The 23,060-nt window shown below is 44.2% G+C and overlaps 1 protein-coding gene across 2 annotated transcripts in view; it reads right to left on the bottom strand.

The window, feature by feature from the left end:
• Positions 1-1,033: 1,033 nt before the first annotated feature.
• Positions 1,034-23,060, bottom strand: part of LOC136623923 (glypican-5-like) — a 256,681-nt gene continuing 234,654 nt past the window's right edge. For both annotated transcript variants that reach the window (XM_066598219.1, XM_066598220.1), the window contains one exon: positions 1,034-7,704. In XM_066598219.1, the coding sequence (XP_066454316.1) occupies positions 7,496-7,704 (209 nt within the window). In that variant the 3' untranslated portion in view covers positions 1,034-7,495. The remainder of the gene's footprint in view (positions 7,705-23,060) is intronic.

The following is a 23,060-nucleotide window of genomic DNA, read 5'->3' as shown; positions in this document are numbered from 1 at the left end:
GATAAGTCATCAATAGTTGATTGGCAGAGGTCCACCGGCTTGGATCGCCGCCAATTGCTGGGCCTGCTGTCAGCACTGGAAGCAGAAATTGCTGTCCGTATTTAGTACTGCAAGCACAGCTGTCATTGAATTCAATAGAGGCTGTGCATGTAGTACCAAACCGGGCTCCTGCCATATTGGTAGCGTTATCAGCTTCCAACACTGTCCACACTGACAGCAGGCCTGCTTATCAGTTGATCAGTGGCTATCCTGAGTGACAGACCCCTACCAATAACTATTGATGACCTATCATGAGGAGAGCTCATCAATAGTAAAAGTCGTGGACAACCCTGGATAACATTTGATAGTCCACAGAGGTGCACTTTTATTTTATAGGTCACTTCATTGCACAGTGTGCCTCATTTAAAGAGGTTTAACCCACTAAGCACATATATCACCTATCTACCGATAGGCGGTAAATGTGTGATCGCATGTGCCCCACCCGTTTCCTCACTATGGGGAGTAGACCCCTTTCCATTAATTTTTGCCAATAAATTGATAGGTTGTATTGCTAGGTCTTAAACATTATAACAAGCCATAGAATTTTCTGCCTTCATTGAGCCTTCCGTATTTACTATTAATCTACTAGAAGCACAATACTGGTTACCTGGGCAGTATAGATCTGATAGAACATTAAGACACCAGCATGAATATCATATGTATAACAACTACTGTACATGTGTCGCACTTTTTTTGTTCAAATAACCCTTATAATATTTTCTCGACAAAAGCCAATAAACCTCCTTGGAGTGCAGATGACGTTACTTTTCACAATATCCATATGATGTAAGCAATTAATACGGCCTTGATGGTGCTCTACAAGAGATCACTCAATGTTTGCCCTTCATTTCGTTCCGTTCTGACACCCAAGTGAGTGAGGACCACAAACCTACTTATCTACAAGAACAACCCCCATTATTTTACAATGGACCCTTAAACCCTTAGCAACATATATTGTGAGAAAGGTTTAATAATGCATGTCATGAATTGCAAATTAGTCTTATAAACTTTAATGGAACAAAAAAATACAACTTTTCAGAACTTGGCTTTCCACCCCATAGTCTGCTGGTACCCAGGTAACTCTAGAAGTAATGGCATAATGAGAAGAGTCCTTCTTATAGATTTAATTCCAGCTTTTCTTCAAATTCATTGCTATATCCTAGAGAAGTCCATAAAGTCAGAGGCATCAGTGCTTAGTCTGGCTTCAGTGACTTTAGTGTACTGTCTGAATAGGTCCTTAGGGGGTATGGCCTAATATACAGTGAAAATAACTACCTCTTAGTATTCCTCATCTGTATCAACCGCCATGTGTCTTGTCATTGTAAAGCTGGATGTTCCATTCCTACTTGTATGCAGTATATTAGGGCATATTTATGTAGATTGGTTTCGACTTTAGGACACTATACGGTGAGCTAAACCAATAAAAACGTGGACTCGGGATGATAAAAAACAGACCAGGAGAGATAAAGTAGAAACCTGTTATCATACAACATATAATAGAAGAGTATTGAACTCAGATGCTGGTGGGACCATTTTAGTGGGTTGGTGGCCGTTCAGCTTTTTACATAACATCATCATCACTTTAGTGGAAGCTATATCACTGCTATATCAATTCTATACAGTATAAAGCCATCACATATAATAAGGTAGAGTAAAGTTGTTGCAGTCAAGTACAGAGTTTTTATACTGATCGGGATCCTTTTATATATATATTTCATAATTAGCGTGGTATCAGACTGTCATCTCTATGAGAATCTAGTATTACTTATCTCTGCACTCAAATCATCGTCATCCTACTGTGTATAGATTTCGCGAATGTTAGCAGATTAGTGTGACGGGGAGTGATCATTCAACCTGAACAAATGCTAATTAGCTATGTGTTTCCAGCTGACATTTGGGTTATGTTGCATTACAGCTGCATAGTTTTTTGGAAATGCTGAAGTATGTTGAGACTTTACTGCCCCCTGCCATGGAGCTCACAAGAAGAAGGGGCAAGAAACAAGAAACAGCGTTCTACAGATGGTTGGCTTTTCATTATGGTTTGGCTGAGTTCCATAGCCATGTTGCAAGGCTTGTTAAAGGGTTGGAGATTTAGAATAGCTAGCTTCCAATAGGTGGCGCTAGAGAGAGACAGAGTGTTTCTTTTTTCTGGAATAAGAGATAGAAGTGTCCACTCTTACTTTGGCTCCAATTTGGTTAAAGGGACTTCCTAGGCTATTTTATTGATGGCCTAACCTCAGGACCCCAACTGAGCACCAGCAAAATACACAGGATGTAGAGCGGAAGCAGATTACTCCAACTCCTGTTTAGTGGCCGGAGCTGGTAATTGCAGGCACAGCTCTCACTGATTTTAATAGGAGCACTGTAATTACCAGCACCGGCCAGAAAACAGGGGTCAGAGCCTCTGCTTCCACTCCATAACGTGTGTATTTTGAAAGGGACAACAGGTGACAGAACATTTGATCGATTAGGGTTCTGAGCGGCAGATCGCCGATCAACTATTAATGATCTATCCTGATGATAAGTCATTAATAAAAGTTGTCATGAAAACTCCTTGAAGGACTACAATTTTTCATGAAACTAATTCATAATACTAATACTGCAATTCACAACACAATTGGTAGATAACCACAACAGACACTTAGAGGATAGAGATCTTGTGACGCAATATCACTAAATCATGTTGCTTTCAAAAGCTGGTCATCTCACGTCACAAATACTTGGACATATCCAGCCTAGTGGAAGAGTACAAATGTGGTCATCATTAACATGACTAGGGTATTGTGACATCTATGTACTACAATCTATAAATTGAGTTATCATAACACATTAATTGTCAAGTTAACATTTGCTACATCTGAAAGGAAAGACATCTGTAATTTGCAAAAATATTTTCCCAGGCAGAATTACATGTCCTATAAGACTCGTTATGCCAACTTGGTGCTCTCCACAAGCAGTGGCCCTGCAGAGTTTGATAACAATATCTCTTACATTGTGAACAAGCAAAGGACTTGGAGAGCAATGTCACATATGGCAGCTATAGTTGCCTCATATGTACAAGAGCTTAAAGGCTATGGAAACCTTTGTACAAAAAAATCAATACACATATTTTAAGTCACTGTAGAAAAAGTGATGCTCTTATCTGTTTTTCTGTATTGTATTTTTCTTCTCATGCATTTAGAGAGCCTCATACTTGGTTTGCAGGCTCTCCTACATTCAAGTTTCTGGCTTAGGGACATTCCCAGAACTGATCAACTGGTCTCTCTCATGAACACACAGAAGCTCGGCTCCCCTTACCCATTTTTCTTTCAGAGGCTGTGTAGGATAACCACTCCCACTCAATACTACACAGCTGTCTCTCATCCTTTCTCTGAGTAGCTACTACTGCTGATAAGAGCAGAAAATTCACCCGCAATGAATTACAGCCCTCTGTAATAGTGACTTTCTTTGCTCCACTCATATCCTCCCGATCTCCTCCACTATCCCCAGCACTGTAATACAGCCCTCTGTAATAGCTCAGTAGAAAGGCAGTGAATGTTCATTCACAATCAGAGTGCAGACAAGGGGGAAGAGCTGTCAGTTTACTCCAGTCTGCAGTGCCTTGGAAAACAATACAAGCATAGAAATCAAACAATCAGCAATTTTTAATGAAAACCAATTACAAAAAGTCTTCATTTCCAAAAACACATTGATTAAAAAAGTGCAAAGGTGTACATAGCCTTTAAAGAGAACCTATCAACAGAAAATAGGCGTCTAACCTGGCCCCACAGTGTAAATCAACTTAGCAGCAGGATAACATACATGTTTTAAGCAGAAATCAGTGATTTGTCAAAAAGTCAAAAACTTACTTTTATTGCAGCAGTCCCATTTTGCAAATGCACCGCCTCAAGTCAAACAGGCAGTGCCACAACAGTCAAAACATCACTGGTAAAACTCGTCCTCTTTAGCCTCGGGCTGTCACCCCTTTTCTTTCCACATCAGTGCTCGCAGCACAAGGGGTGGTAGGAGGCTAAAGAGGCTCAAAGTGGCACATTTGTATAACGGTCGCCCTGCAATAAAAATAAAATTTAGTCTTTTTGGCAAATCACTTAGTTCTGCTTGAAACATGTATGCTATCCTGCTGCTAAGCTGATTTACACGGTGGGACCAGGTTATACGCCTATTTTCTGCTGACAGGTTCCCTTTAAATCTTGAAAGGTAGCACCATGTGCAATAAATGAGAGTCCCTCTTCGCCCGTTAACCTAGTGTGAGAATGAGCTGCGTGGGCTGGGAGCTTTCATAAGCAGAACAAGTACTCCTTTTTTGTTCCAAAACCATCTATACAAATGCTTCTTCTGAGCTCCATAGCAGAATACGGAAAAACTCCCTTCATTGGACCCTTTCACACGGGCAGAATATTTCCACATTCTGCAGCTACATCTGCTGCCGCGGATTTCCACTCCCATTACCCACATGTAGAAAAGACGATTTTGGTGCAAAATTTGCTGCATTTTTTTAGTTGCAGGATGTTGTAATATCCCACCTGTGTGAAATGGCCCATATGAGGTGATGGTGACAGTAATGCTTTTCTAGTGCCTGTATCACAATCTAATTCACTTTGGAAATTGAGCTTGCAGACATATTTTTATGCAGGTTTAATAACTGGAATATACTATTATTGAGGTGATAATGAGATTTCTGGATCGCACAATTGAATTTAGCTTGATGGCGCTCCATGTGGCATGGCTCAATATGAAATAGTGGACACAATGCTTGTAGCTTAGATGAGATTGCCCTAAACTTAATGAGAACATAAAACTGTTGCAGAATGTCTCATGTCGTTATATTAGAAGTCATACTATTTTGTAAGAGCATTAATATCCAGCTAGAGAGGTCCCAATCAGTGATGTAATCACATACTATTATGTAGATTAAACAGGAAATTACCAAATGATGTATCACTTTTTGAAGATAAGTTAGTTCCTTCGTGCGTCTACTGTATAAAGGGCATATATTTGATATGACACTTCGATAATTTATAGATTATACGGTTAATCACAGTAGTCACTGAAGACAACAAAAGAATGGCATTTGGTATGTTAAAAGGGTTGTTCCACTTCCAGCTGTTTTGCTGCAGGAAGCAGACAGCTTCGTACACTGCATTGTGGCCCAGGTTGGTACTGCAAAATGAGTCTCATTCACTTCAATAGGATTCAACCTGCAGTACCAACTTAGGCCACTGCACAGTTTACAGAGCTGCCTGCAGCAAAACATCTAGAAGTGGGACAATTCCTTTAACTTCTGCCAATTGCCCATCTGAAGGTACCACCACTGAACCAGAAAGATGTTTGTACCATACCAACACAACCTTTTATGGCATGGTATAGTGGATGAAGGAATGTTATCCTAAAATATCAATAACCAATTGGAGAATACAATTTCCCATTGAAACCAAGCAGCTATCACAAAGTAATACAAACCTTTCATGGTTTATCCATAGGTAACACCATGGTTTTCATAATGTATTCCAAACCCAAACTTGATTCTGATTTGCTCAAAAGTACCTGCTGTATATTACTTAATGGGGTTGTCTCACTTCTAGCTGTTTTGCTGCAGGAAGCAGACTGCTTTGTACATTATGCAGTGACCCAGGTTGGTACGGCAGATACTGAGTCCTATTGAAATGAATGGGACTCAGCCTGCAGTGCCAACCAGGGCCTCTGTGCACTGTACAGTGCTGTCTGCTTCCTGCAGCAAAACAACTAGAGATGGAATAACGCCTTTAAATCTTGTCTATTGCTTAGTAGGCACTCAATTGTGGTTATTCTCCATGGAAAACAATGGCCTAATCCAACTAATTATGAATCCACTTCAATCCTAAGTATACCTAATCCACTTTATTATGAATGTTCAAGACCTTACAATTCTGCTACTTTGCTCTGGACAAGCTGATATCATGCCATTGGGATTCCCAACCAGGGTACCAAGACGAATTGGGGTGCTGTGAGAACCCACTTGTGTGCCATGATACTTAAATTCTTTTTTTGTTCCTCAATGAAAGCACTGTGTTTTATCTGTATCTAGCAGACATGCCACTTACTAGGCACGTCTGCTAGAAGAACCTTCCCTGGTACTGCCCACCAAAGGGGATGCCATGAGAGACAAGTGAGGGAACGTGGCCATTACTCATCATTAGTGTTGCTGTCTTCCAAGTGTTGTGATCAGCATAGGTATGATGTGTTCTCTGGACATGATACCTGAAGGGCGGGATGAGTGATAATCTGGATGCGATTACATCTATCAGGGAGGGGTCTGAATTCATATATTCTATTGGTCTGGTGTAGGGGTTTGAATTTATTCTGTGGTCTGAAGTCTGAATCAATATAGGGATCCAATGTCAGGTGATATTATTGTGAGGTCTGAATTAATTTTGCTGTGTTTTATGTATTTCTTGTTCTTTAGAAGAAAAAAAAAACACAAAAGAAAAAAAACTGTAATTAGGTCGGGTCCAAATGTGGTAAATATGTGGATTCTGCAGTGCAATACAAGTGGAGGGGTTTTCAAAACTCCATTCCCCATGAACTAGAACATTTCCCCATGGAAATCCGAGCATGCTGTGGATTTTCTAATCTACAGGATACTCGTTCTGTTGTGGAAATGCCATGGACTTCACCCTTTGCAATACAATGCATGCAGATTGCAACCCCAAATTTGTTACAAATTTGTGCCAATCCATGGCAGAAATTTTTGCAGTGTCTGGACCCGACCTAAATTGGTAGTGGTTGAATTTTTTTTTTCTTTCTTCCCAGGGTTAAAAAAAGTTGGAAACAGCTGTCATACTCCCTACATAATATCGAAATCTAGACAAAACCATACATGTTAGTTCCATACAGAGGTAAAAAGAAGGCAACTGATATACAATAACACAATGAATGACGTACACAGGCATTTGCTGGTTTTGCGAGAAGGAAAAGTGACAAATATCAAAGAGGAGAATTCTAGAGGTATCTGTAATACGTGAAGCTTAATGGCTTCTAAAGTGCATAGAAACTCATATGTCTGACACACACAGCATAGAAATGTATCATTCCAGTTTTACCCTGTCCGTTTATTAACAAGGCAGGTTTCTCTACATTATTGGATTAGGTATTGGACTGTGAGTGTTCATCCACTGTGACTTTGTCCAAGTTTCACTTCCACCTCGTAAATCACATTTGTGAAACCAATCCGCTTAATAACTGAGAGTTTGTTTTCATGTTGCTTGAGGTGTGAGAGTTGTTTATTATCTGTCACCTCCATCTTTATAGTTCCAGAGACATACGTCTAGCTTGCCAGCCTGTCATCCCATTTCAACAGTGGGGTGACTCATTCAAGGTCATCCAGCACTTGGTTCATGCTGTCTCTTCCTGTTCGTCCTAAGAAAAGCTACTATTTTACTTCACTTTAATAAGGCTTCAAAGGATTTGGAGCAGATTCTTAAAATGTAACACTGCAAACCTGTGATATAAATGGACACATAATGTATAAGGCAGCCACAATTAAAGCCAAGGAGCCATGTGATCTGCTGGTGGCATTTGAGGAATTCTTTGCTTTAGGTGGTATCCGGGTGGCACTTGGATTCAGGCGGACAGGATCTTCCATCGTTAGGTTGACCATCCTGGTTTCACCTTTCCGTCTCTTTGTGTCTGAAAAAAAAATAATGAAAGGGAAAAGTCACATTAAATGGTCACATTAAAGGGGAGTTATGAGATTTGGAAGAAAAGTGGCTGGGTATGGCATTAAATAACAAACTAAGCTATACTACTTGGTAAGATGTCATCTGGGGATCAGTGCAGCGACTCCGGCCCCACTGCTCTGGACTAGGAAGATGTTGCAGAGGTCGCATTCTTTTCTTTATGCCAGTGATCGCTCAGCTAATTACTGGCTTTGGAGGTCACGTCTGCATGAATGGCACATGACCTCTGAGGCTAGTGATTGGCTGAGCGGTCATGTCTACAATGAATGGCATGTGACTGTGGTAGCATCTTTCTGGACTGAAACTGCAGGGACCGGAATGACTGAACTGAAGCCAAAGGGGTCATTTGGGATATTTAGATGTCACTATCAGAACTGACAGTGACATTTAAAAGTTTAACAGCTGTGATCTGAGTTATCGCCGATCATAGCTGTTCTAGGCGGGTGCCAGCTGTCAATGATAGCCAATACCCGCTGTGTGTGGAGTGGGCTCACCTCTTGAGCCCACAGCATACACTGTGGACTTCTATCTACATCCTAACTGCATGGGGTATGTACGGTTAGGACATATGTGAGTTGGGAAAGGGTTAATTTATTTTCAAAAAGGTTTTACCTACATAAAAATATTGTCAAAGGAAAAAAAACTGCAAATTTGCTCCATGAAGGTGAAATTGTCAATACAAATAATATGATAATAAATGGCATGAAGACAGGTATCATCATAAGATTAGCAGAACAATAAAAAAACACACAAAGTGCAACAAGATAAAAAAGACCAAGTGCCCCATCAAATGTATCAATTAAACCTAATAAGTATAAGGTTTAACCTAACGTGATAAGGATAGAGAAATGGTCAACATAGTTTATACTGTTGAGGATGAATTACTTAGCCAAAGACTTGTCCAGGTATTGTATTTACTCATAAATAAACTACATGAAAAAACCTTTTACCTGGGTATCTGTCCAGTGCCATGCTAACTAAGGGCAAATTGACTGTGACCTGTGCCTTCTACTAACCATCGCAGCCATAATAAACTAGATTTGGGCTTAAAAAATGTATTTGAGGAGTGGGCTTACTAACCAAAGAGTTATCGTTTCCCCCTGGCCAGGGGCTCATGACGTAATTCCTTAATAGTAAGTCCGCTTGTTACAATAACCCTATAATGTATGCAGGAGGGGCACTTTGTACCTTGCACTTCACTTGAAAATGAGACATTTTGATAACTCCCATAGGACAGTGTAGGATCCTGCCCTAGCATTTACTACATGACAATCTGACAATGGTTAAGAAAAGCCTTTATAATAAGTGCGATTGGACAATTATCTTAAAATAACGTGCCTGGCACAATTCCCTTTGAATGTTAACGTAAAGCCCTCTCCGGGAATGATAATGAAACATTACCTCCTATCTCTTTAGACTGTGTAGATTGTGAGAGTATTAAATGGTTTGTTAATGCATCTCACTTAAAGGTAAAAACATAATGAAATGGCATATTAGTTAAATAAGTATGTATTTATTGTAGTAATGGCTGTAAAGCTCTGGTGTAATTAGAATGCACATTGCATCTTGGGGATGATATTTGCATTTAGCAATCCGGGAAGAGAAATGGAAACCTTTCAGAGTGCCATTAAGGATAATTAGGAATAAATTCCAGGGAAAGCGGCAGTGTGGTGACAGACACCAGCATACGCTGCTCCATCACTGTCACCCTCCACAGCAGATACCTTCATGGCCTCATCTGTTGCTCTCACTAGTCTCACCAGTCATCTTGGGTTCACCCTCTCCTCCAAAGATTCATCAAATTCTCATAAATGGACCAAACTGTTAAAAGTTTCCAGCAACAGATATAATTTCATAGTCGATAGAATCTTTACCACGTTGACAGAAAAGGACAAGTCAATGGCTTATACTTGCAGGTTTTCATGGGAAAATGCCCTTTATCACAGTTTCACATGGGGAAGTTTGGTATTTTTTTATTAGCTTCAGCCACAAGTGGATCGTAAAGGAAGTCTGTCACCTGAATTTAGCATTCCTAATAATTAGAGATGAGCGAACACCAAAATGTTCGGGTGTTCGTTATTCGAAACGAACTTCCCGCGATGTTCGAGGGTTCGTTTCGAATAACGAACCCCATTGAAGTCAATGGGCGACCAGAACATTTTTGTATTTCGCCGATGCTCGCTAAGGTTTTCATGTGTGAAAATCTGGGCAATTCAAGAAAGTGATGGGAACGACACAGCAACGGATAGGGCAGGCGGGGGGCTACATGTTGGGCTGCATCTCAAGTTCACAGGTCCCACTATTAAGCCACAATAGCGGCAAGAGTGGGGCCCCCCCCTCCCAACAACTTTTACTTCTGAAAAGCCATCATTAGCATGGCATACCTTTGCTAAGCACCACACTACCTCCAACAAAGCACAATCACCGCCTGCATGACACTCCACTGCCACTTCTACTGGGTTACATGCTGCCCAACCGCCCTCCCTCCCCCCCACAGCACACACCAAAGTGTCCCTGCGCAGCCTTCAGCTGCCCTCATGCCACACCACCCTCATGTCTATTTAGAAGTGCGTCTGCCATGAGGAGGAACCACAGGCACACACTGCAGAGGTTGGCATGGCTAGGCAGCGACCCTCTTTAAAAGGGGCGGGGCGATAGCCCACAATGCTGTACAGAAGCAATGAGAAATAGAATCCTGTGCCACCGCCATCAGGAGCTGCACACGTGGGCATAGCAATGGGGAACCTATGTGCCACACACTATTCATTCTGTCAAGGTGTCTGCATGCCCCAGTTAGACCGGGCTTTTTAATTCATAGACACAGGCAGGTACAACTCCCTATTGTGAAGTCCCTGTCGACCGACAGCATGGGTGGCTCCCTGGAACCCACCGGCGGTACACAAAAATATCCCATTGCATTGCCCAACACAGCTGAGGTAGTAATGTCGTGCGTAATACAGGTGGGCTTCGGCCCACACTGCATGCCCCACTCAGACTGGGGTTCTTTAGAAGTGGAAACAGATGCATTTATAATTCCCTGTGGACCCACAGCCTGGGTGGGTGCCAGGAAGCCACCGGCGGTACATAAATATATCCCATTGCATTGCCCAACACAGCTGAGGTAACGTCAGCTGGAATGCAGGTGGGCTAAAAATTAATTTGATTACACTGTAGGCGAGGGCCCACAAAAATTGCTGTATCAACAGTACTAATGTACATCGCAAAAATTGGCCATGGCCAGCCAATAGGGCAGGTGAAACCCATTAATCGCTTTGGTTAATGTGGCTTAAGTGGTAACTAGGCCTGGAGGCAGCCCAGTGTAACGAAAAATTGGTTCACGTTTCAGTTCCAACGCTTTTAAGCGCATTGAAACTTTTAAAAATTGTTTAGAAAAATTATTTGAGTGAGCCTTGTGGCCCTAAGAAAAATTGCCCGTTCAGCGTGATTACGTGAGGTTTCAGGAGGAGGAGCAGGAGGAGGAGGATGAATATTATACACAGATTGATGAAGCAAAAAGGTCCCCGTTTTGGATGGTGAGAGAGAACGTAGCTTCCATCCGCGGGTGCAGCCTACGTATTGCTTACGTATCGCTGCTGTCCGCTGGTGGAGAACAGAAGTCTGGCGAAATCCAGCCTTTGTTCATCTTGATGAGTGTTAGCCTGTCGGCACTGTCGGTTGACAGGCGGGTACGCTTATCTGTGATGATTCCCTCAGCCGCACTAAACACCCTCTCCGACAAGACGCTAGCCGCAGGACAAGCAAGCACCTCCAGGGCATACAGCGCTAGTTCAGGCCATGTGTCCAGCTTCGACACCCAGTAGTTGTAGGGGGCAGAGGCGTCACGGAGGACGGTCGTGCGATCGGCAACGTACTCCCTCACCATCCTTTTACAGTGCTCCCGCCGACTCAGCCTTGACTGGGGAGCGGTGACACAGTCTTGGTGGGGAGCCATAAAGCTGTCCAGGCCCTTAAAGACTGTTGCACTGCCTGGGATGTACATGCTGCTCGATCTCCGCACCTCCCCTGCTACCTTGCCCTCGGTACTGCGCCTTCTGCCACTAGCGCTGTCGGCTGGGAATTTTACCATCAGCTTGTCCGCAAGGGTCCTGTGGTATAGCAACACTCTCGAACCCCTTTCCTCTTCGGGAATCAGAGTGGGCAGGTTCTCCTTATAGCGTGGGTCGAGCAGTGTGTACACCCAGTAATCCGTTGTGGCCAGAATGCGTGCAACGCGAGGGTCACGAGAAAGGCATCCTAACATGAAGTCAGCCATGTGTGCCAGGGTACCAGTACGCAACACATGGCTGTCTTCACTAGGAAGATCACTTTCAGGATCCTCCTCTTCCTCCTCCTCCTCCTCAGTCCATACACGCTGAAAGGATGACAGGCAATCAGCCGGTGTACCGTCAGCAGCGGGCCAAGCTGTCTCTTCCCCCTCCTCCTCACCCTCCTCATGCTCCTCCTCCTCCTCCTGTACGCGCTGAGAAATAGACAGGAGGGTGCCCTGACTATCCAGCGGCATACTGTCTTCCACCGCCCCCGTTTCCGAGCGCAAAGCAGCTGCCTTTATGGTTTGCAGGGAATTTCTCAAGATGCATAGCAGAGGAATGGTGACGCTAATGATTGTAGCATCGCCGCTCACCACCTGGGTAGACTCCTCAAAATTACCAAGGACATGGCAGATGTCTGCCAACCAGGCCCACTCTTCTGAAAGGAATTGAGGAGGCTGACTCCCACTGCGCCGCCCATGTTGGAGTTGGTATTCGACTATAGCTCTACGCTGTTCATAGAGCCTGGCCAACATGTGGAGCGTAGAGTTCCACCGTGTGGGCACGTCGCACAGCAGTCGGTGCACTGGCAGCTTAAAGTGATGTTGCAGGGTGCGCAGGGTGGCAGCGTCCGTGTGGGACTTGCGGAAATGTGCGCAGAGCCGGCGCGCCTTTACGAGCAGGTCTGACAAGCGTGGGTAGCTTTTCAGAAAGCGCTGAACCACCAAATTAAAGACGTGGGCCAGGCATGGCACGTGCGTGAGGCTGCCGAGCTGCAGAGCCGCCACCAGGTTACGGCCGTTGTCACACACGACCATGCCCGGTTGGAGGCTCAGCGGCGCAAGCCAGCGGTTGGTCTGCTGTGTCAGACCCTGCAGCAGTTCGTGGGCCGTGTGCCTCTTATCGCCTATGCTGAGTAGTTTCAGCACGGCCTGCTGACGCTTGCCCACCGCTGTGCTGCCACACCGCGCGACACCGACTGCTGGCGACATGCTGCTGCTAACACATCTTGATTGCGAGACAGAGGAGGAGGAGGAGGAGGAGGAGGAGGGTGCTTTAGTGGAGGAAGCATACACCTCCGCAGATACCACCACCGAGCTGGGGCCCGCAATTCTGGGGGTGGGTAGGACGTGAGCGGTCCCAAGCTTTGACTCTGTCCCAGCCTCCACTAAATTCACCCAATGTGCCGTCAGGGAGATGTAGTGGCCCTGCCCGCCTGTGCTTGTCCACGTGTCCGTTGTTAAGTGGACCGTGGCAGTAACCGCGTTGGTGAGGGCGCGTACAATGTTGCGGGAGACGTGGTCGTGCAGGGCTGGGACGGCACATCGGGAAAAGTAGTGGCGACTGGGAACTGAGTAGCGCGGGGCCGCCGCCTCCATGACACTTTTGAAGGACTCAGTTTCCACAACCCTATACGGCAGCATCTCAAGGCTGATGAATTTTGCTATGCGGACGGTTAACGTTTGAGCGTGCGGGTGCGTGGCGGCGTACTTGCGCTTGCGCTCCAACAGTTGCGCAAGCGACGGCTGGACGGTGCGCTGAACTACACTGCTGGATGGGGCCGAGGACAGCGGAGATGAGGGTGTGGGTGCAGGCCATGAGGCGGTAGTGCCTGTGTCCTGAGAGGGGGGTTGCATCTCAGTGGCAGGTTGGGGCACAGGGGGAGAGGCAGGGGTGCAAACTGGAGGCGCTGAACGGCCTTCGTCCCACCTTGTGGGGTGCTTGGCCATCATATGTCTGCGCATGGTGGTGGTGGTGAGGCTGTTGGTGTTGGCTCCCCGGCTGAGCTTTGCGCGACCACTGTTCGTCGGTCGTCAGGCGTCTCTGTGAAAAACTGCCAGACCTTAGAGCACCTCGGCCTCTGCAGGGTGGCATGGCGCGAGGGGGCGCTTTGGGAAACAGTTGGTGGATTATTCGGTCTGGCCCTGCCTCTACCCCTGGCCACCGCACTGCCTCTTGCAACCTGCCCTGCTGATGCCCTTGACTCCCCCTCTGAAGACCTGTCCTCCTGAGTAAGCGTTGCACACCAGGTGGGGTCAGTCACCTCATCGTCCTGCTGCTCTTCCTCCGAATCCTCTGTGCGCTGCTCCCTCGGACTTACTGCCCTTACTACTACCTCACTGCAAGACAACTGTGTCTGATCGTCATCGTCCTCCTCACCCACAGAAAGTTGTTGAGACAGTTGGCGGAAGTCCCCAGCCTCTTCCCCCGGACCCCGGGAACTTTCGAATGGTTGGGCATCAGTGACGATAAACTCCTCTGGTGGGAGAGGAACCGCTGCTGCCCAATCTAAGCAGGGGCCCGAGAACAGTTCCTGGGAGTGTTCCCGCTCCTGAGCAGGTGTCATTGTAGTGGAGTGAGGAGGCTGGGAGGAAGGAGGAGCAGCAGACAGAGGATTCGGATTTGCAGCAGTGGACGGCGCAGAACTGCGTGTTGACGATAGGTTGCTCGAAGCACTTTCTGCCATCCAGGACAGGACCTGCTCACACTGCTCATTTTCTAATAACCGTCTCCCGCGTGGACCCATTAATTGGGCGATGAATGTGGGGACGCCAGAAACGTGCCTCTCTCCTAATCGCGCAGCAGTCGGCTGCGACACACCTGGATCAGGAGCTCGGCCTGTGCCCACACCCTGACTTGGCCCTCCGCGTCCTCGGCCACGTCCACGTCCTCTAGGCCTACCCCTACCCCTCAGCATGCTGTATTACCAGTGATTTGATTTCACAGGCAGGAAATAAATTGGCGCAAGACTGCAGGCCAAATATAATTTTTTCCCTTTTTTGAAAACGAAAGGCCCCACTGCCTCTAGTGAATGAATAATCTAAGTTTAATAACTGTGCTGTGGCCCTGCTAATGTGTCACAGAACGTGAGGGTAGCAGAGTTATTATAACTCTGGCAGAGCAGGTATTTTTTTCCCAATTAAGGAAAGCAAATGGCGAAGCCAGCAGTAAACCATAGCTGGGTGCGTCTGATTTTTAAACGTTGCACACGCAGCCGACACGTGTCCACCGCCCTTAGGACGGACAGAGGCAGGACAAATAGAATTATTTTCAGTTTTTTTCCACCAAAAGGCAGCACTGCGTATATTCAATGAACATGAGAAGTTTAATAACTGTGCTGTGGCCCTGCTAATGTGGCACAGAACTTGAGGGTAGCAGAGTTATTAACTCTGGCAGAGCAGGTATTTTTTTTCCCAATTAAGGAAAGCAAATGGCGAAGCCAGCAGTAAACCGTAGCTGGGTGCGTCTGATTTTTAAACGTTGCACACGCAGCCGACACGTGTCCACCGCCCTTAGGACGGACAGAGGCAGGACAAATAGAATTATTTTCAGTTTTTTTCCACCAAAAGGCAGCACTGCGTATATTCAATGAACATGAGAAGTTTAATAACTGTGCTGTGGCCCTGCTAATGTGGCACAGAACTTGAGGGTAGCAGAGTTATTAACTCTGGCAGAGCAGGTATTTTTTTTCCCAATTAAGGAAAGCAAATGGCGAAGCGAGCAGTAAAGCGTAGCTGGGTGTGTCTGATTTTTAAACGTTGCACACGCAGCCGACACATGTCCACCGCCCTTAGGACGGACAGAGGCAGGACAAATAGAATTATTTTCAGTTTTTTTCCACCAAAAGGCCGCACTGCGTATATTCAATGAATAATAACTGTGTTGTGGCCCTGCCTACACAATTCTTTCCCTGCAGTATCAATGGAGGGTGCAATGCTCTGCAGAGGCGATTTTGAGAAGAAAAAAAATATGCAGCACAGCTAACAGCAGCCAGCACAGTACTGCACACGGTTAAATATGGCCCTAGAAAGGACCGTTGAGGTTCTTGAAGGCTACACTCACTCCTAACACTCTCCCTGCCTATGCAGCACTTCTGTCCTAATGCCGGGTGCAACGCTCTGCAGAGCCGATTTTGAGAAAAAAAAAATTGCCACTGCTAACAGCAGCCAACACACAGCTATCAGTGGCCCTAATAAGGACCTTTGGGGGTCTTGAAGCCTACACTAACTACCAATTCTTTCCCTACAGGGGAGGGGCCGACTTTTATATTAGGCGGACACCTGATCTCCCCAGCCACTCACTGCAGGGGGGTGGTATAGGGCTTGAACGACGCAGGGGGAAGTTGTAATGCCTTCCCTGTCTTTCAATTGGCCAGAAAAGCGCGCTAACGTCTCAGGGAAGGAAGTGAAAGTAACCCGAACACCGCATGGTGTTCGTTACGAATAACGAACATCCCGAACACCCTAATATCCGCACGGATATCAAGTTCGGACGAACACGTTCGCTCATCTCTACTAATAATCCAATCGGAAGAGGTGGGACTTACAGAAGAAACTCTACCTCCTCCACAAAGAGTCCAATTCTGAAATATCTTCTGTTCCACACTTTCGGTGTGGTATACAAGTGGCTGTTAACTCGTCTCATGGGCAGTTCATCTCCAGAACTCATTTGGGCTCTCTACTCCTTCTTTGCTCAAACATGGCCATCATGATGTTGACTGATGGCTCCAGTATGGAGGCACTGTGCCCTCCAGGTAGACTATGCCTGTGATAAGTAGGGAATGACGCATGTGCAACATGATTGAGGACGATGAACATGTTGCTGTGCATGCACAGGTGGCGTCTATATGGAGCACATGACGTTCAATCGCCATCATTATAGGCATGCTTGAACATAGAAGGAGATGAGTTCGGCAGGTGAACCGCCCAGACCATCATTTACCAGCAACTTGCATGCGGTGCATGAAGTGTGGAAAATAAGAAATTTTCGGGTAGGACTCTTTGTGGAAGAAAGTAAAGAAACAGTTATTTAATCTGTAAATTTCAAACCTTTGGATAGGATTACAGTATTTGGGACTGCTAGACTGAGGTGACAGATTTCCTTTAAAGGAGATATATACAGTAAAGGGAAGGTTTCTAATCTTTTAACTTAAAGGGATTGCTAGACTGAGGTGACAGATTTCCTTTAAAGGAGATATATACAGTAAAGGGAAGGTTTCTAATCTTTTAACTTAAAGGGATAGTACAGAAATTTAATTTTATCACCTATCCATAGGATAACTGATAAAAGTCTAATTGCTGGGGGTCTCATCACTGACCCCCCCCCCCCCACTAATTTCAAGAACAGTGGTCCCGTGTACCCCTTTCTTTTTTCACACTGCACCATCTACAGTAAGGAGATTAAATAGAGCAGCAGTTCCATTCATTTTCAATGGGACTGACGGAGATAGCTGTGTACTTGTACTGAACTATTTCAGCAACCCTATCTAAATAAATGGAGCGGTGCTGTGCATGTGCGATCGCTCCTTCTTTAAATCTGTATGTCACTGTGGATGGCTGCAGTGAGCCAGCAGTGGCGAGAAGAGGAGGACACGGGACCCCTGTTCTTGGCATCAGTTGGGGTCTTGGTGGAGTGACCACTGCCAATCATAGATTTATCACCTATCCTGTGAATAGGTGATAATTTTGATATGACCCCATTAAATTTCCCAAAAACAAAATAATTCCCTAGAAGAATGAAAAAAGTGAATAAAAATGAGTAAATGTACTGCGTGATTCTGGTCTTATTGACCAAATAGCACTTTTATTTTAAACTGTATATACTATAGGTAGACAATTGACTTATTCAGTAATTTTGGCCTTATGATGTGATTATGTTGGTAGTGAACTGGTGTCAAGATTACAAGTCATCTGCAATGGCTTCACACATTCATTGATCAGCTAGGGGTTGGAGCAAATTGTGGTAGAGTCAGTTCTCTAGGCTAGTTTACTGAAGAATGCCTAAGTCTTCTTAAATGTGCCCCATATTTCCATCTACTCCTATTCCCGAGAAAAAAATTAGTTGACCATAGAACTTGAATGCTCCTTATAATACTGGTGTCATCTGAAGTATAGAGAGGTTATTATAGGGCCTTGTTAGGCACCAGGGTCCCGGTGTAACTGCTACCTCCTATAGCTAAAGCCTTGCACTGTCATCTTCTGTCAAGTTGGTAAAAATGTAATTAGCCATTTCTTAGGTAGAGCGGTGCAACAACCACTATGTCTACAATAATAGCTCATACAGAGGTGATCAATAAACCATCCCAGGTTCCCGATCAGAATGGCTAAGTAGTTATTTAGCACCTTTACCCAGCTGCCTTATTAATTTCACATAAATTAGTGACTTTTGAGTTTGGGAAACCTTTATAATAATACAAGAGTACAGTTCATTCTATAACTAGAAAAGATTTGCCATTTGTATTATTGGACAACTTGGTGGAAATCTCTACCGGCACTGTAATGGTGGTACAGAAGAGGATAATACAGACTTATATGACTTTTTTTATTACTGTGACACACTAGATATCTTGTTTGACGTCGGGAAATCCCACGATGTGTCACTTCTCTCCACAGCCCAGTGATTATTAATAAACACAATATAAAGACAGAAGGAAAAGAAAATACCAGAACTACATTATTCAGTTTTTAACAACTTAAAATGTTGGCGGCAGATGGACTGGGCATGTCGTGAAAGGGGAAAGGAGGGGGGACAGATTTTCAGTATTTTAGTCTTTTAAAGTGAAAGTCCACCCACGCATCCTAAAGCAAAGGGCTTAGTAGAAATAACAGAACATATTGTGTGCTGCGCTGCCCACATGCCACACACAGAGTCTGCTACAATGTAGCTCACATCTGCCCTGGAGTGACATAATCTGTTCCAAGAATACTTTCTGCTACTCTTCTGCCAGCCAAATCTCATGTCTTAGAGCCAACAAGCATCACGGCGCATGAAAGTCCCTGGACTACTGAAGCAAAAAGTGTAACCGGACAATGAATGGAAGGGATTACATTATAAAGACAAAGTTATCTGGGAAAAGGAAAACACTTATTTAAAGAAGGAAAAAGTTTGCTAAAGTCTTAGAAGTTCACTAATATTTTATCAAGGTGACATCTGATGGTAGATAGGCAAACTATGTCAAACAATGTCAGAGGAGAATGATCACCATCATGCTGAAGAATCACACATTTTTCCTTCTTTGATGTCCTATGTGAGAAATACTTTTTGCAGAGTGAAGACTGGCAGAAGTGTAATCTTGAATATGCAAATCACAGAATTCTGAAAAGTCTTGAAAAAATCTTGTTTTTCGTTTATTTGACCTGCAGATTCTTGTAAAGAGCATCGGTAACACCAACACTTTTGTGTTCTCAGCTATCAGATACCCAACTACCTACTTATTCCATGTATGGGTCATAAGATATCTCCCTAATTTGTACATGATTAATGAAGCACAATGTAGTAGATTGGCCTACCCCTAACTTTCTGATAGATCTGGTTATAGACACAGTAGGCTTTTCTTTACCCAAGTGAGTCTGTTACCCAGGTACTGTATTTATCTCTATATCTTGGACAAGGCAGAATGGCTTATTGGCATCCAGTCCGCAAAGGACTTGCCCCGCCAGCCTCTCTAGCTATGGACCTGGTGATAGTAATTGATATTAAATACACTAAAGAGATTTAACGCGCACCCAATTTTACATGTACAGAAAGTCAAACATGTAACCATTCAGTCCCCATGGGAATTTTGCTTTTTGCATGCATTGCATTGGTGGGGGATGGCTGCCCTTACTTTTGTCTTGCAGTCCATTCATCCATATGTCCCAGGTGGCTTAATGAACATATATAGATTGGTACCCAGGGTTCCTCAGTTTATTAGAGGCCTTTGGCTCAAAGAGAGGTGTCTTTTAGAGCTACGTACCCATCCAGTAATGGATGTGGTGGATGGGCCCACATGCTTTGATCAAACTATGAAACTGTCATTTGTATATGGTTCATATAAACAGTTGTGCCATTTTGCTCAGATAGTAAATGTGTATGAGTGCTGAAGCATGTGTTTCTGTCACTATATTTGTTGCAGCCATGATTTATATGCACCGTCACATTTAATTTGTTGGAAGTGACATTTTGCATGTATTTTGTATGTAGTTCTGGTTATATTCATAGCTAGGGGTTCTTTTACTAACACGAGGGGTTTAGGCTGCTGCCCAAGCACTGTATTTTAATAACTTTGTCAATGCAGAATGGCTGGTTGGCATCCAGCCCCCAAGGGACATGCCCCGCCAGCCTCTTTAGCTATGGCCCTAGTGCAAATAATTGATATTGAATACACTTAGCAAGATTTAATTCACACCTATTTTTACATGTACGCATAATCAAACATGCAATCATTTAGTCTCCATAGGCAAACATTAGCAGTAAATGGCTTTGTCAAAATCCTGTAAGTGCTGTTAGGATGCAGCAGGTCACACAAAACAAAACCACCGAGCACCAACGTTCATGGAACATAATTGTGGTTGCAATTGAAACACAAACTACCAAGTTACAAATGGTCTCTAAGCAACAACTATTCAAAAGGAGCTCCATGGCCAATCAGAAGAATACAAGCTTTACGAAAACATTGGCTGATACTTGCAATTGTGATCACCGTGTACAATGGCACGTATCCGCCAATGTTTTTGTAAAGCATACTGCAGGGAAAGAGCCTCAGAGTCCATTAGAAAATAAAGTTTTTAATGCGCGCTAAGTTCCAAGTTTGCAGAATAACCCTTACTGATTCAATATAACACTGCACCCCCTGCACAAACGGAGGTCCATAAAAATGGCTGGCTGAGAATAACTGTTGTCCGAAGGACCTTGCTGGCCAACATCTATCTGTGCCAACCTCCCTATAAATGTGCACACTTGGCTCGGCCAAGCTTGCAATGTAATTAAGGTAAAAGGGAGTTAAACCGCTGCTAGATACTTTTACTTATCTTCCAGCAAAACACAGGATTGAAGAGGATAAAATACAATATGCTCGATCTTAATTTCTTCCAACAGCTGCTATTGGGGAACAGCTGGGAGACTCCTGCACACATTATATTGTCAGCGGATCCTGCCTATTTATCTAATATGTATCTGCAGCTTGAAGGGAAATTCTCAATATAGACATTTATAGAACATCAAAAAATATGCCTTAACCGTCTGATATACAAAGGTCCACCTCTGGGACTTGTACTTTTGAAGAAAAAGAAGGACCAGGACCTATATGGTGATTGCCGCATCCAGGCAAAGAATGAAAGAAGAGGTGGACTGGTATGTGTGTGGCTCTCTCAATTCATGTCTATGGAAGTTACCAAAACAGCCAAGGAGCGGCTGCCTAACCAGGGGTAGAAAAATGTCTTCTTGGCCTTTAGCTTCCCTGAATAACCTTTGGAAGGAGCTTTAAAGGGGTTGTCCCGCGAAAGCAAGTGGGGTTATACACTTCTGTATGGCCATATTAATGCACTTTGTAATGTACATCGTGCGTTAATTATGAGCCATACAGAAGTTATTCACTTACCTGCTCCGTTGCTAGCGTCCCCGTCTCCATGGTGCCGTCTAATTTCAGCGTCTAATCGCCCGATTAGACGCGCTTGCGCAGTCCGGTCTTCTCCCTGGTGAATGGGGCCGCTCGTGCCGGAGAGCTGGTCCTCGTAGCTCCGCCCCGTCACGTGTGCCGATTCCAGCCAATCAGGAGGCTGGAATCGGCAATGGACCGCACAGAGCCCACAGTGCACCATGGGAGAAGACCCGTAGTGCATCGTGGGTGAAGATCCCGGCGGCCATCTTGGTAAGGTAAGTAAGAAGTCGCCGCAGCGCGGGGATTCGGGTAAGTACTAAACGGTTTGTTTTTTTTACCCATGCATTGGGTTTGTCTCGCGCCGAACGGGGGGCCTATTGAATAAAAAAAAAACCCGTTTCGGCGCGGGACAACCCCTTTAACTGTTAAACATCATTCTTCAACCTTCTATTAGCTCAATGGATATGAATTGCAAGAACCTCAGAGGAATAATAGAAAGTGGAGACGTAGACAGACTTTACTGCATATGTTTTATTTTTAAATAGCAGTGTCCCAATTCTGAGAGATTAAACCAAACTTTAAGTGACTATCGCAGTCTACTGAAGAGAATATAGTTATTATGCTATTGTTTACTGTAGTCCAAACAGCATCACATATGTATATGGGGATTTTCCTCCTACCTTAAAATGAAAAGAAAGACCATCCCTATAATAGGCCTTCAGCTCCTCCCTTCAATGTGTATTTTTAAGATCTCACCAGAAGAAGGTAAGTTCAGGAAAAACGTAATTGGGAGGGAAGTTATCTATTGCTGTTTGAACTACAGGCACGCAGAATGATATAAAAAATAGCAAGGAACTGGAAGACAAGCCACGCTGCCACAATAACTGAAATTGCCCAAATGATCTCAGAACATTGCACTTATGAAAAATGTCATGCCTACAGGAACGATAAGGTAGAGAATTTTATGGAGGTCTGGGGGCCCTGGTTGGACCACTTCAGTTGGGAAAACTTTGTACCGAAGATATAAGTTTCAGAAAGTGGGAATAATGTTCTTGTAGAATATAGATAATGAGAGAGGTGATAAAGTTGCAGAAATAAAAACGGATCTTACTGCCTCCTCTCATTCCCTAGTCCCCCTCCCTCCCCCCTCAATCCCACCCATTTATCTTTCTTACCTCAACCCCGTTTTTCTCAAACGTCTAAGTTTTAATGTAGAAGCTTTAGCAGTTACAATTGAAGTCAAGAATAATATATAATATCAGCTCTAGAGTAAGAAGACAAAGAGCTACCAAGATATCAGTAATGTTTTATGCTGTTGTAATTGAAGACAGTTGATTTCTTTGCTGCATTATCTGTTTTGCAATTTTAATAAAAAATATTGAATGCTAAAAAATATGTTCTTTCCAGGATATCCTGCACATATACCTGAAATTAATAGAGAACACTCAAAGGAAGATTCCATCATTGCTGGGAAGTCTAGCCTATTACAACATATGAAGGTATTAATAGTGCTCCACGATACTACCTAGCAAATGCTCTCGGTTGGAACCGGAATACATTCTGTCCCAGACTTTGGTGTAACTCTTGTAGAATAAGAATGCACACACTCTAGGGGAGATATTCTTTTGCTCCTACAACATGAGCTGATATCGTCTCTCAACCATCTAGCTATGGTGAGTT

This window comes from Eleutherodactylus coqui, chromosome 1 (assembly GCF_035609145.1).
Source record: "Eleutherodactylus coqui strain aEleCoq1 chromosome 1, aEleCoq1.hap1, whole genome shotgun sequence".
NCBI classification, from domain to species: Eukaryota; Metazoa; Chordata; class Amphibia; order Anura; family Eleutherodactylidae; genus Eleutherodactylus; species Eleutherodactylus coqui.
Note: the sequence above shows the minus strand (reverse complement) of the source record. Positions and strands in the feature narration are given on the sequence as shown.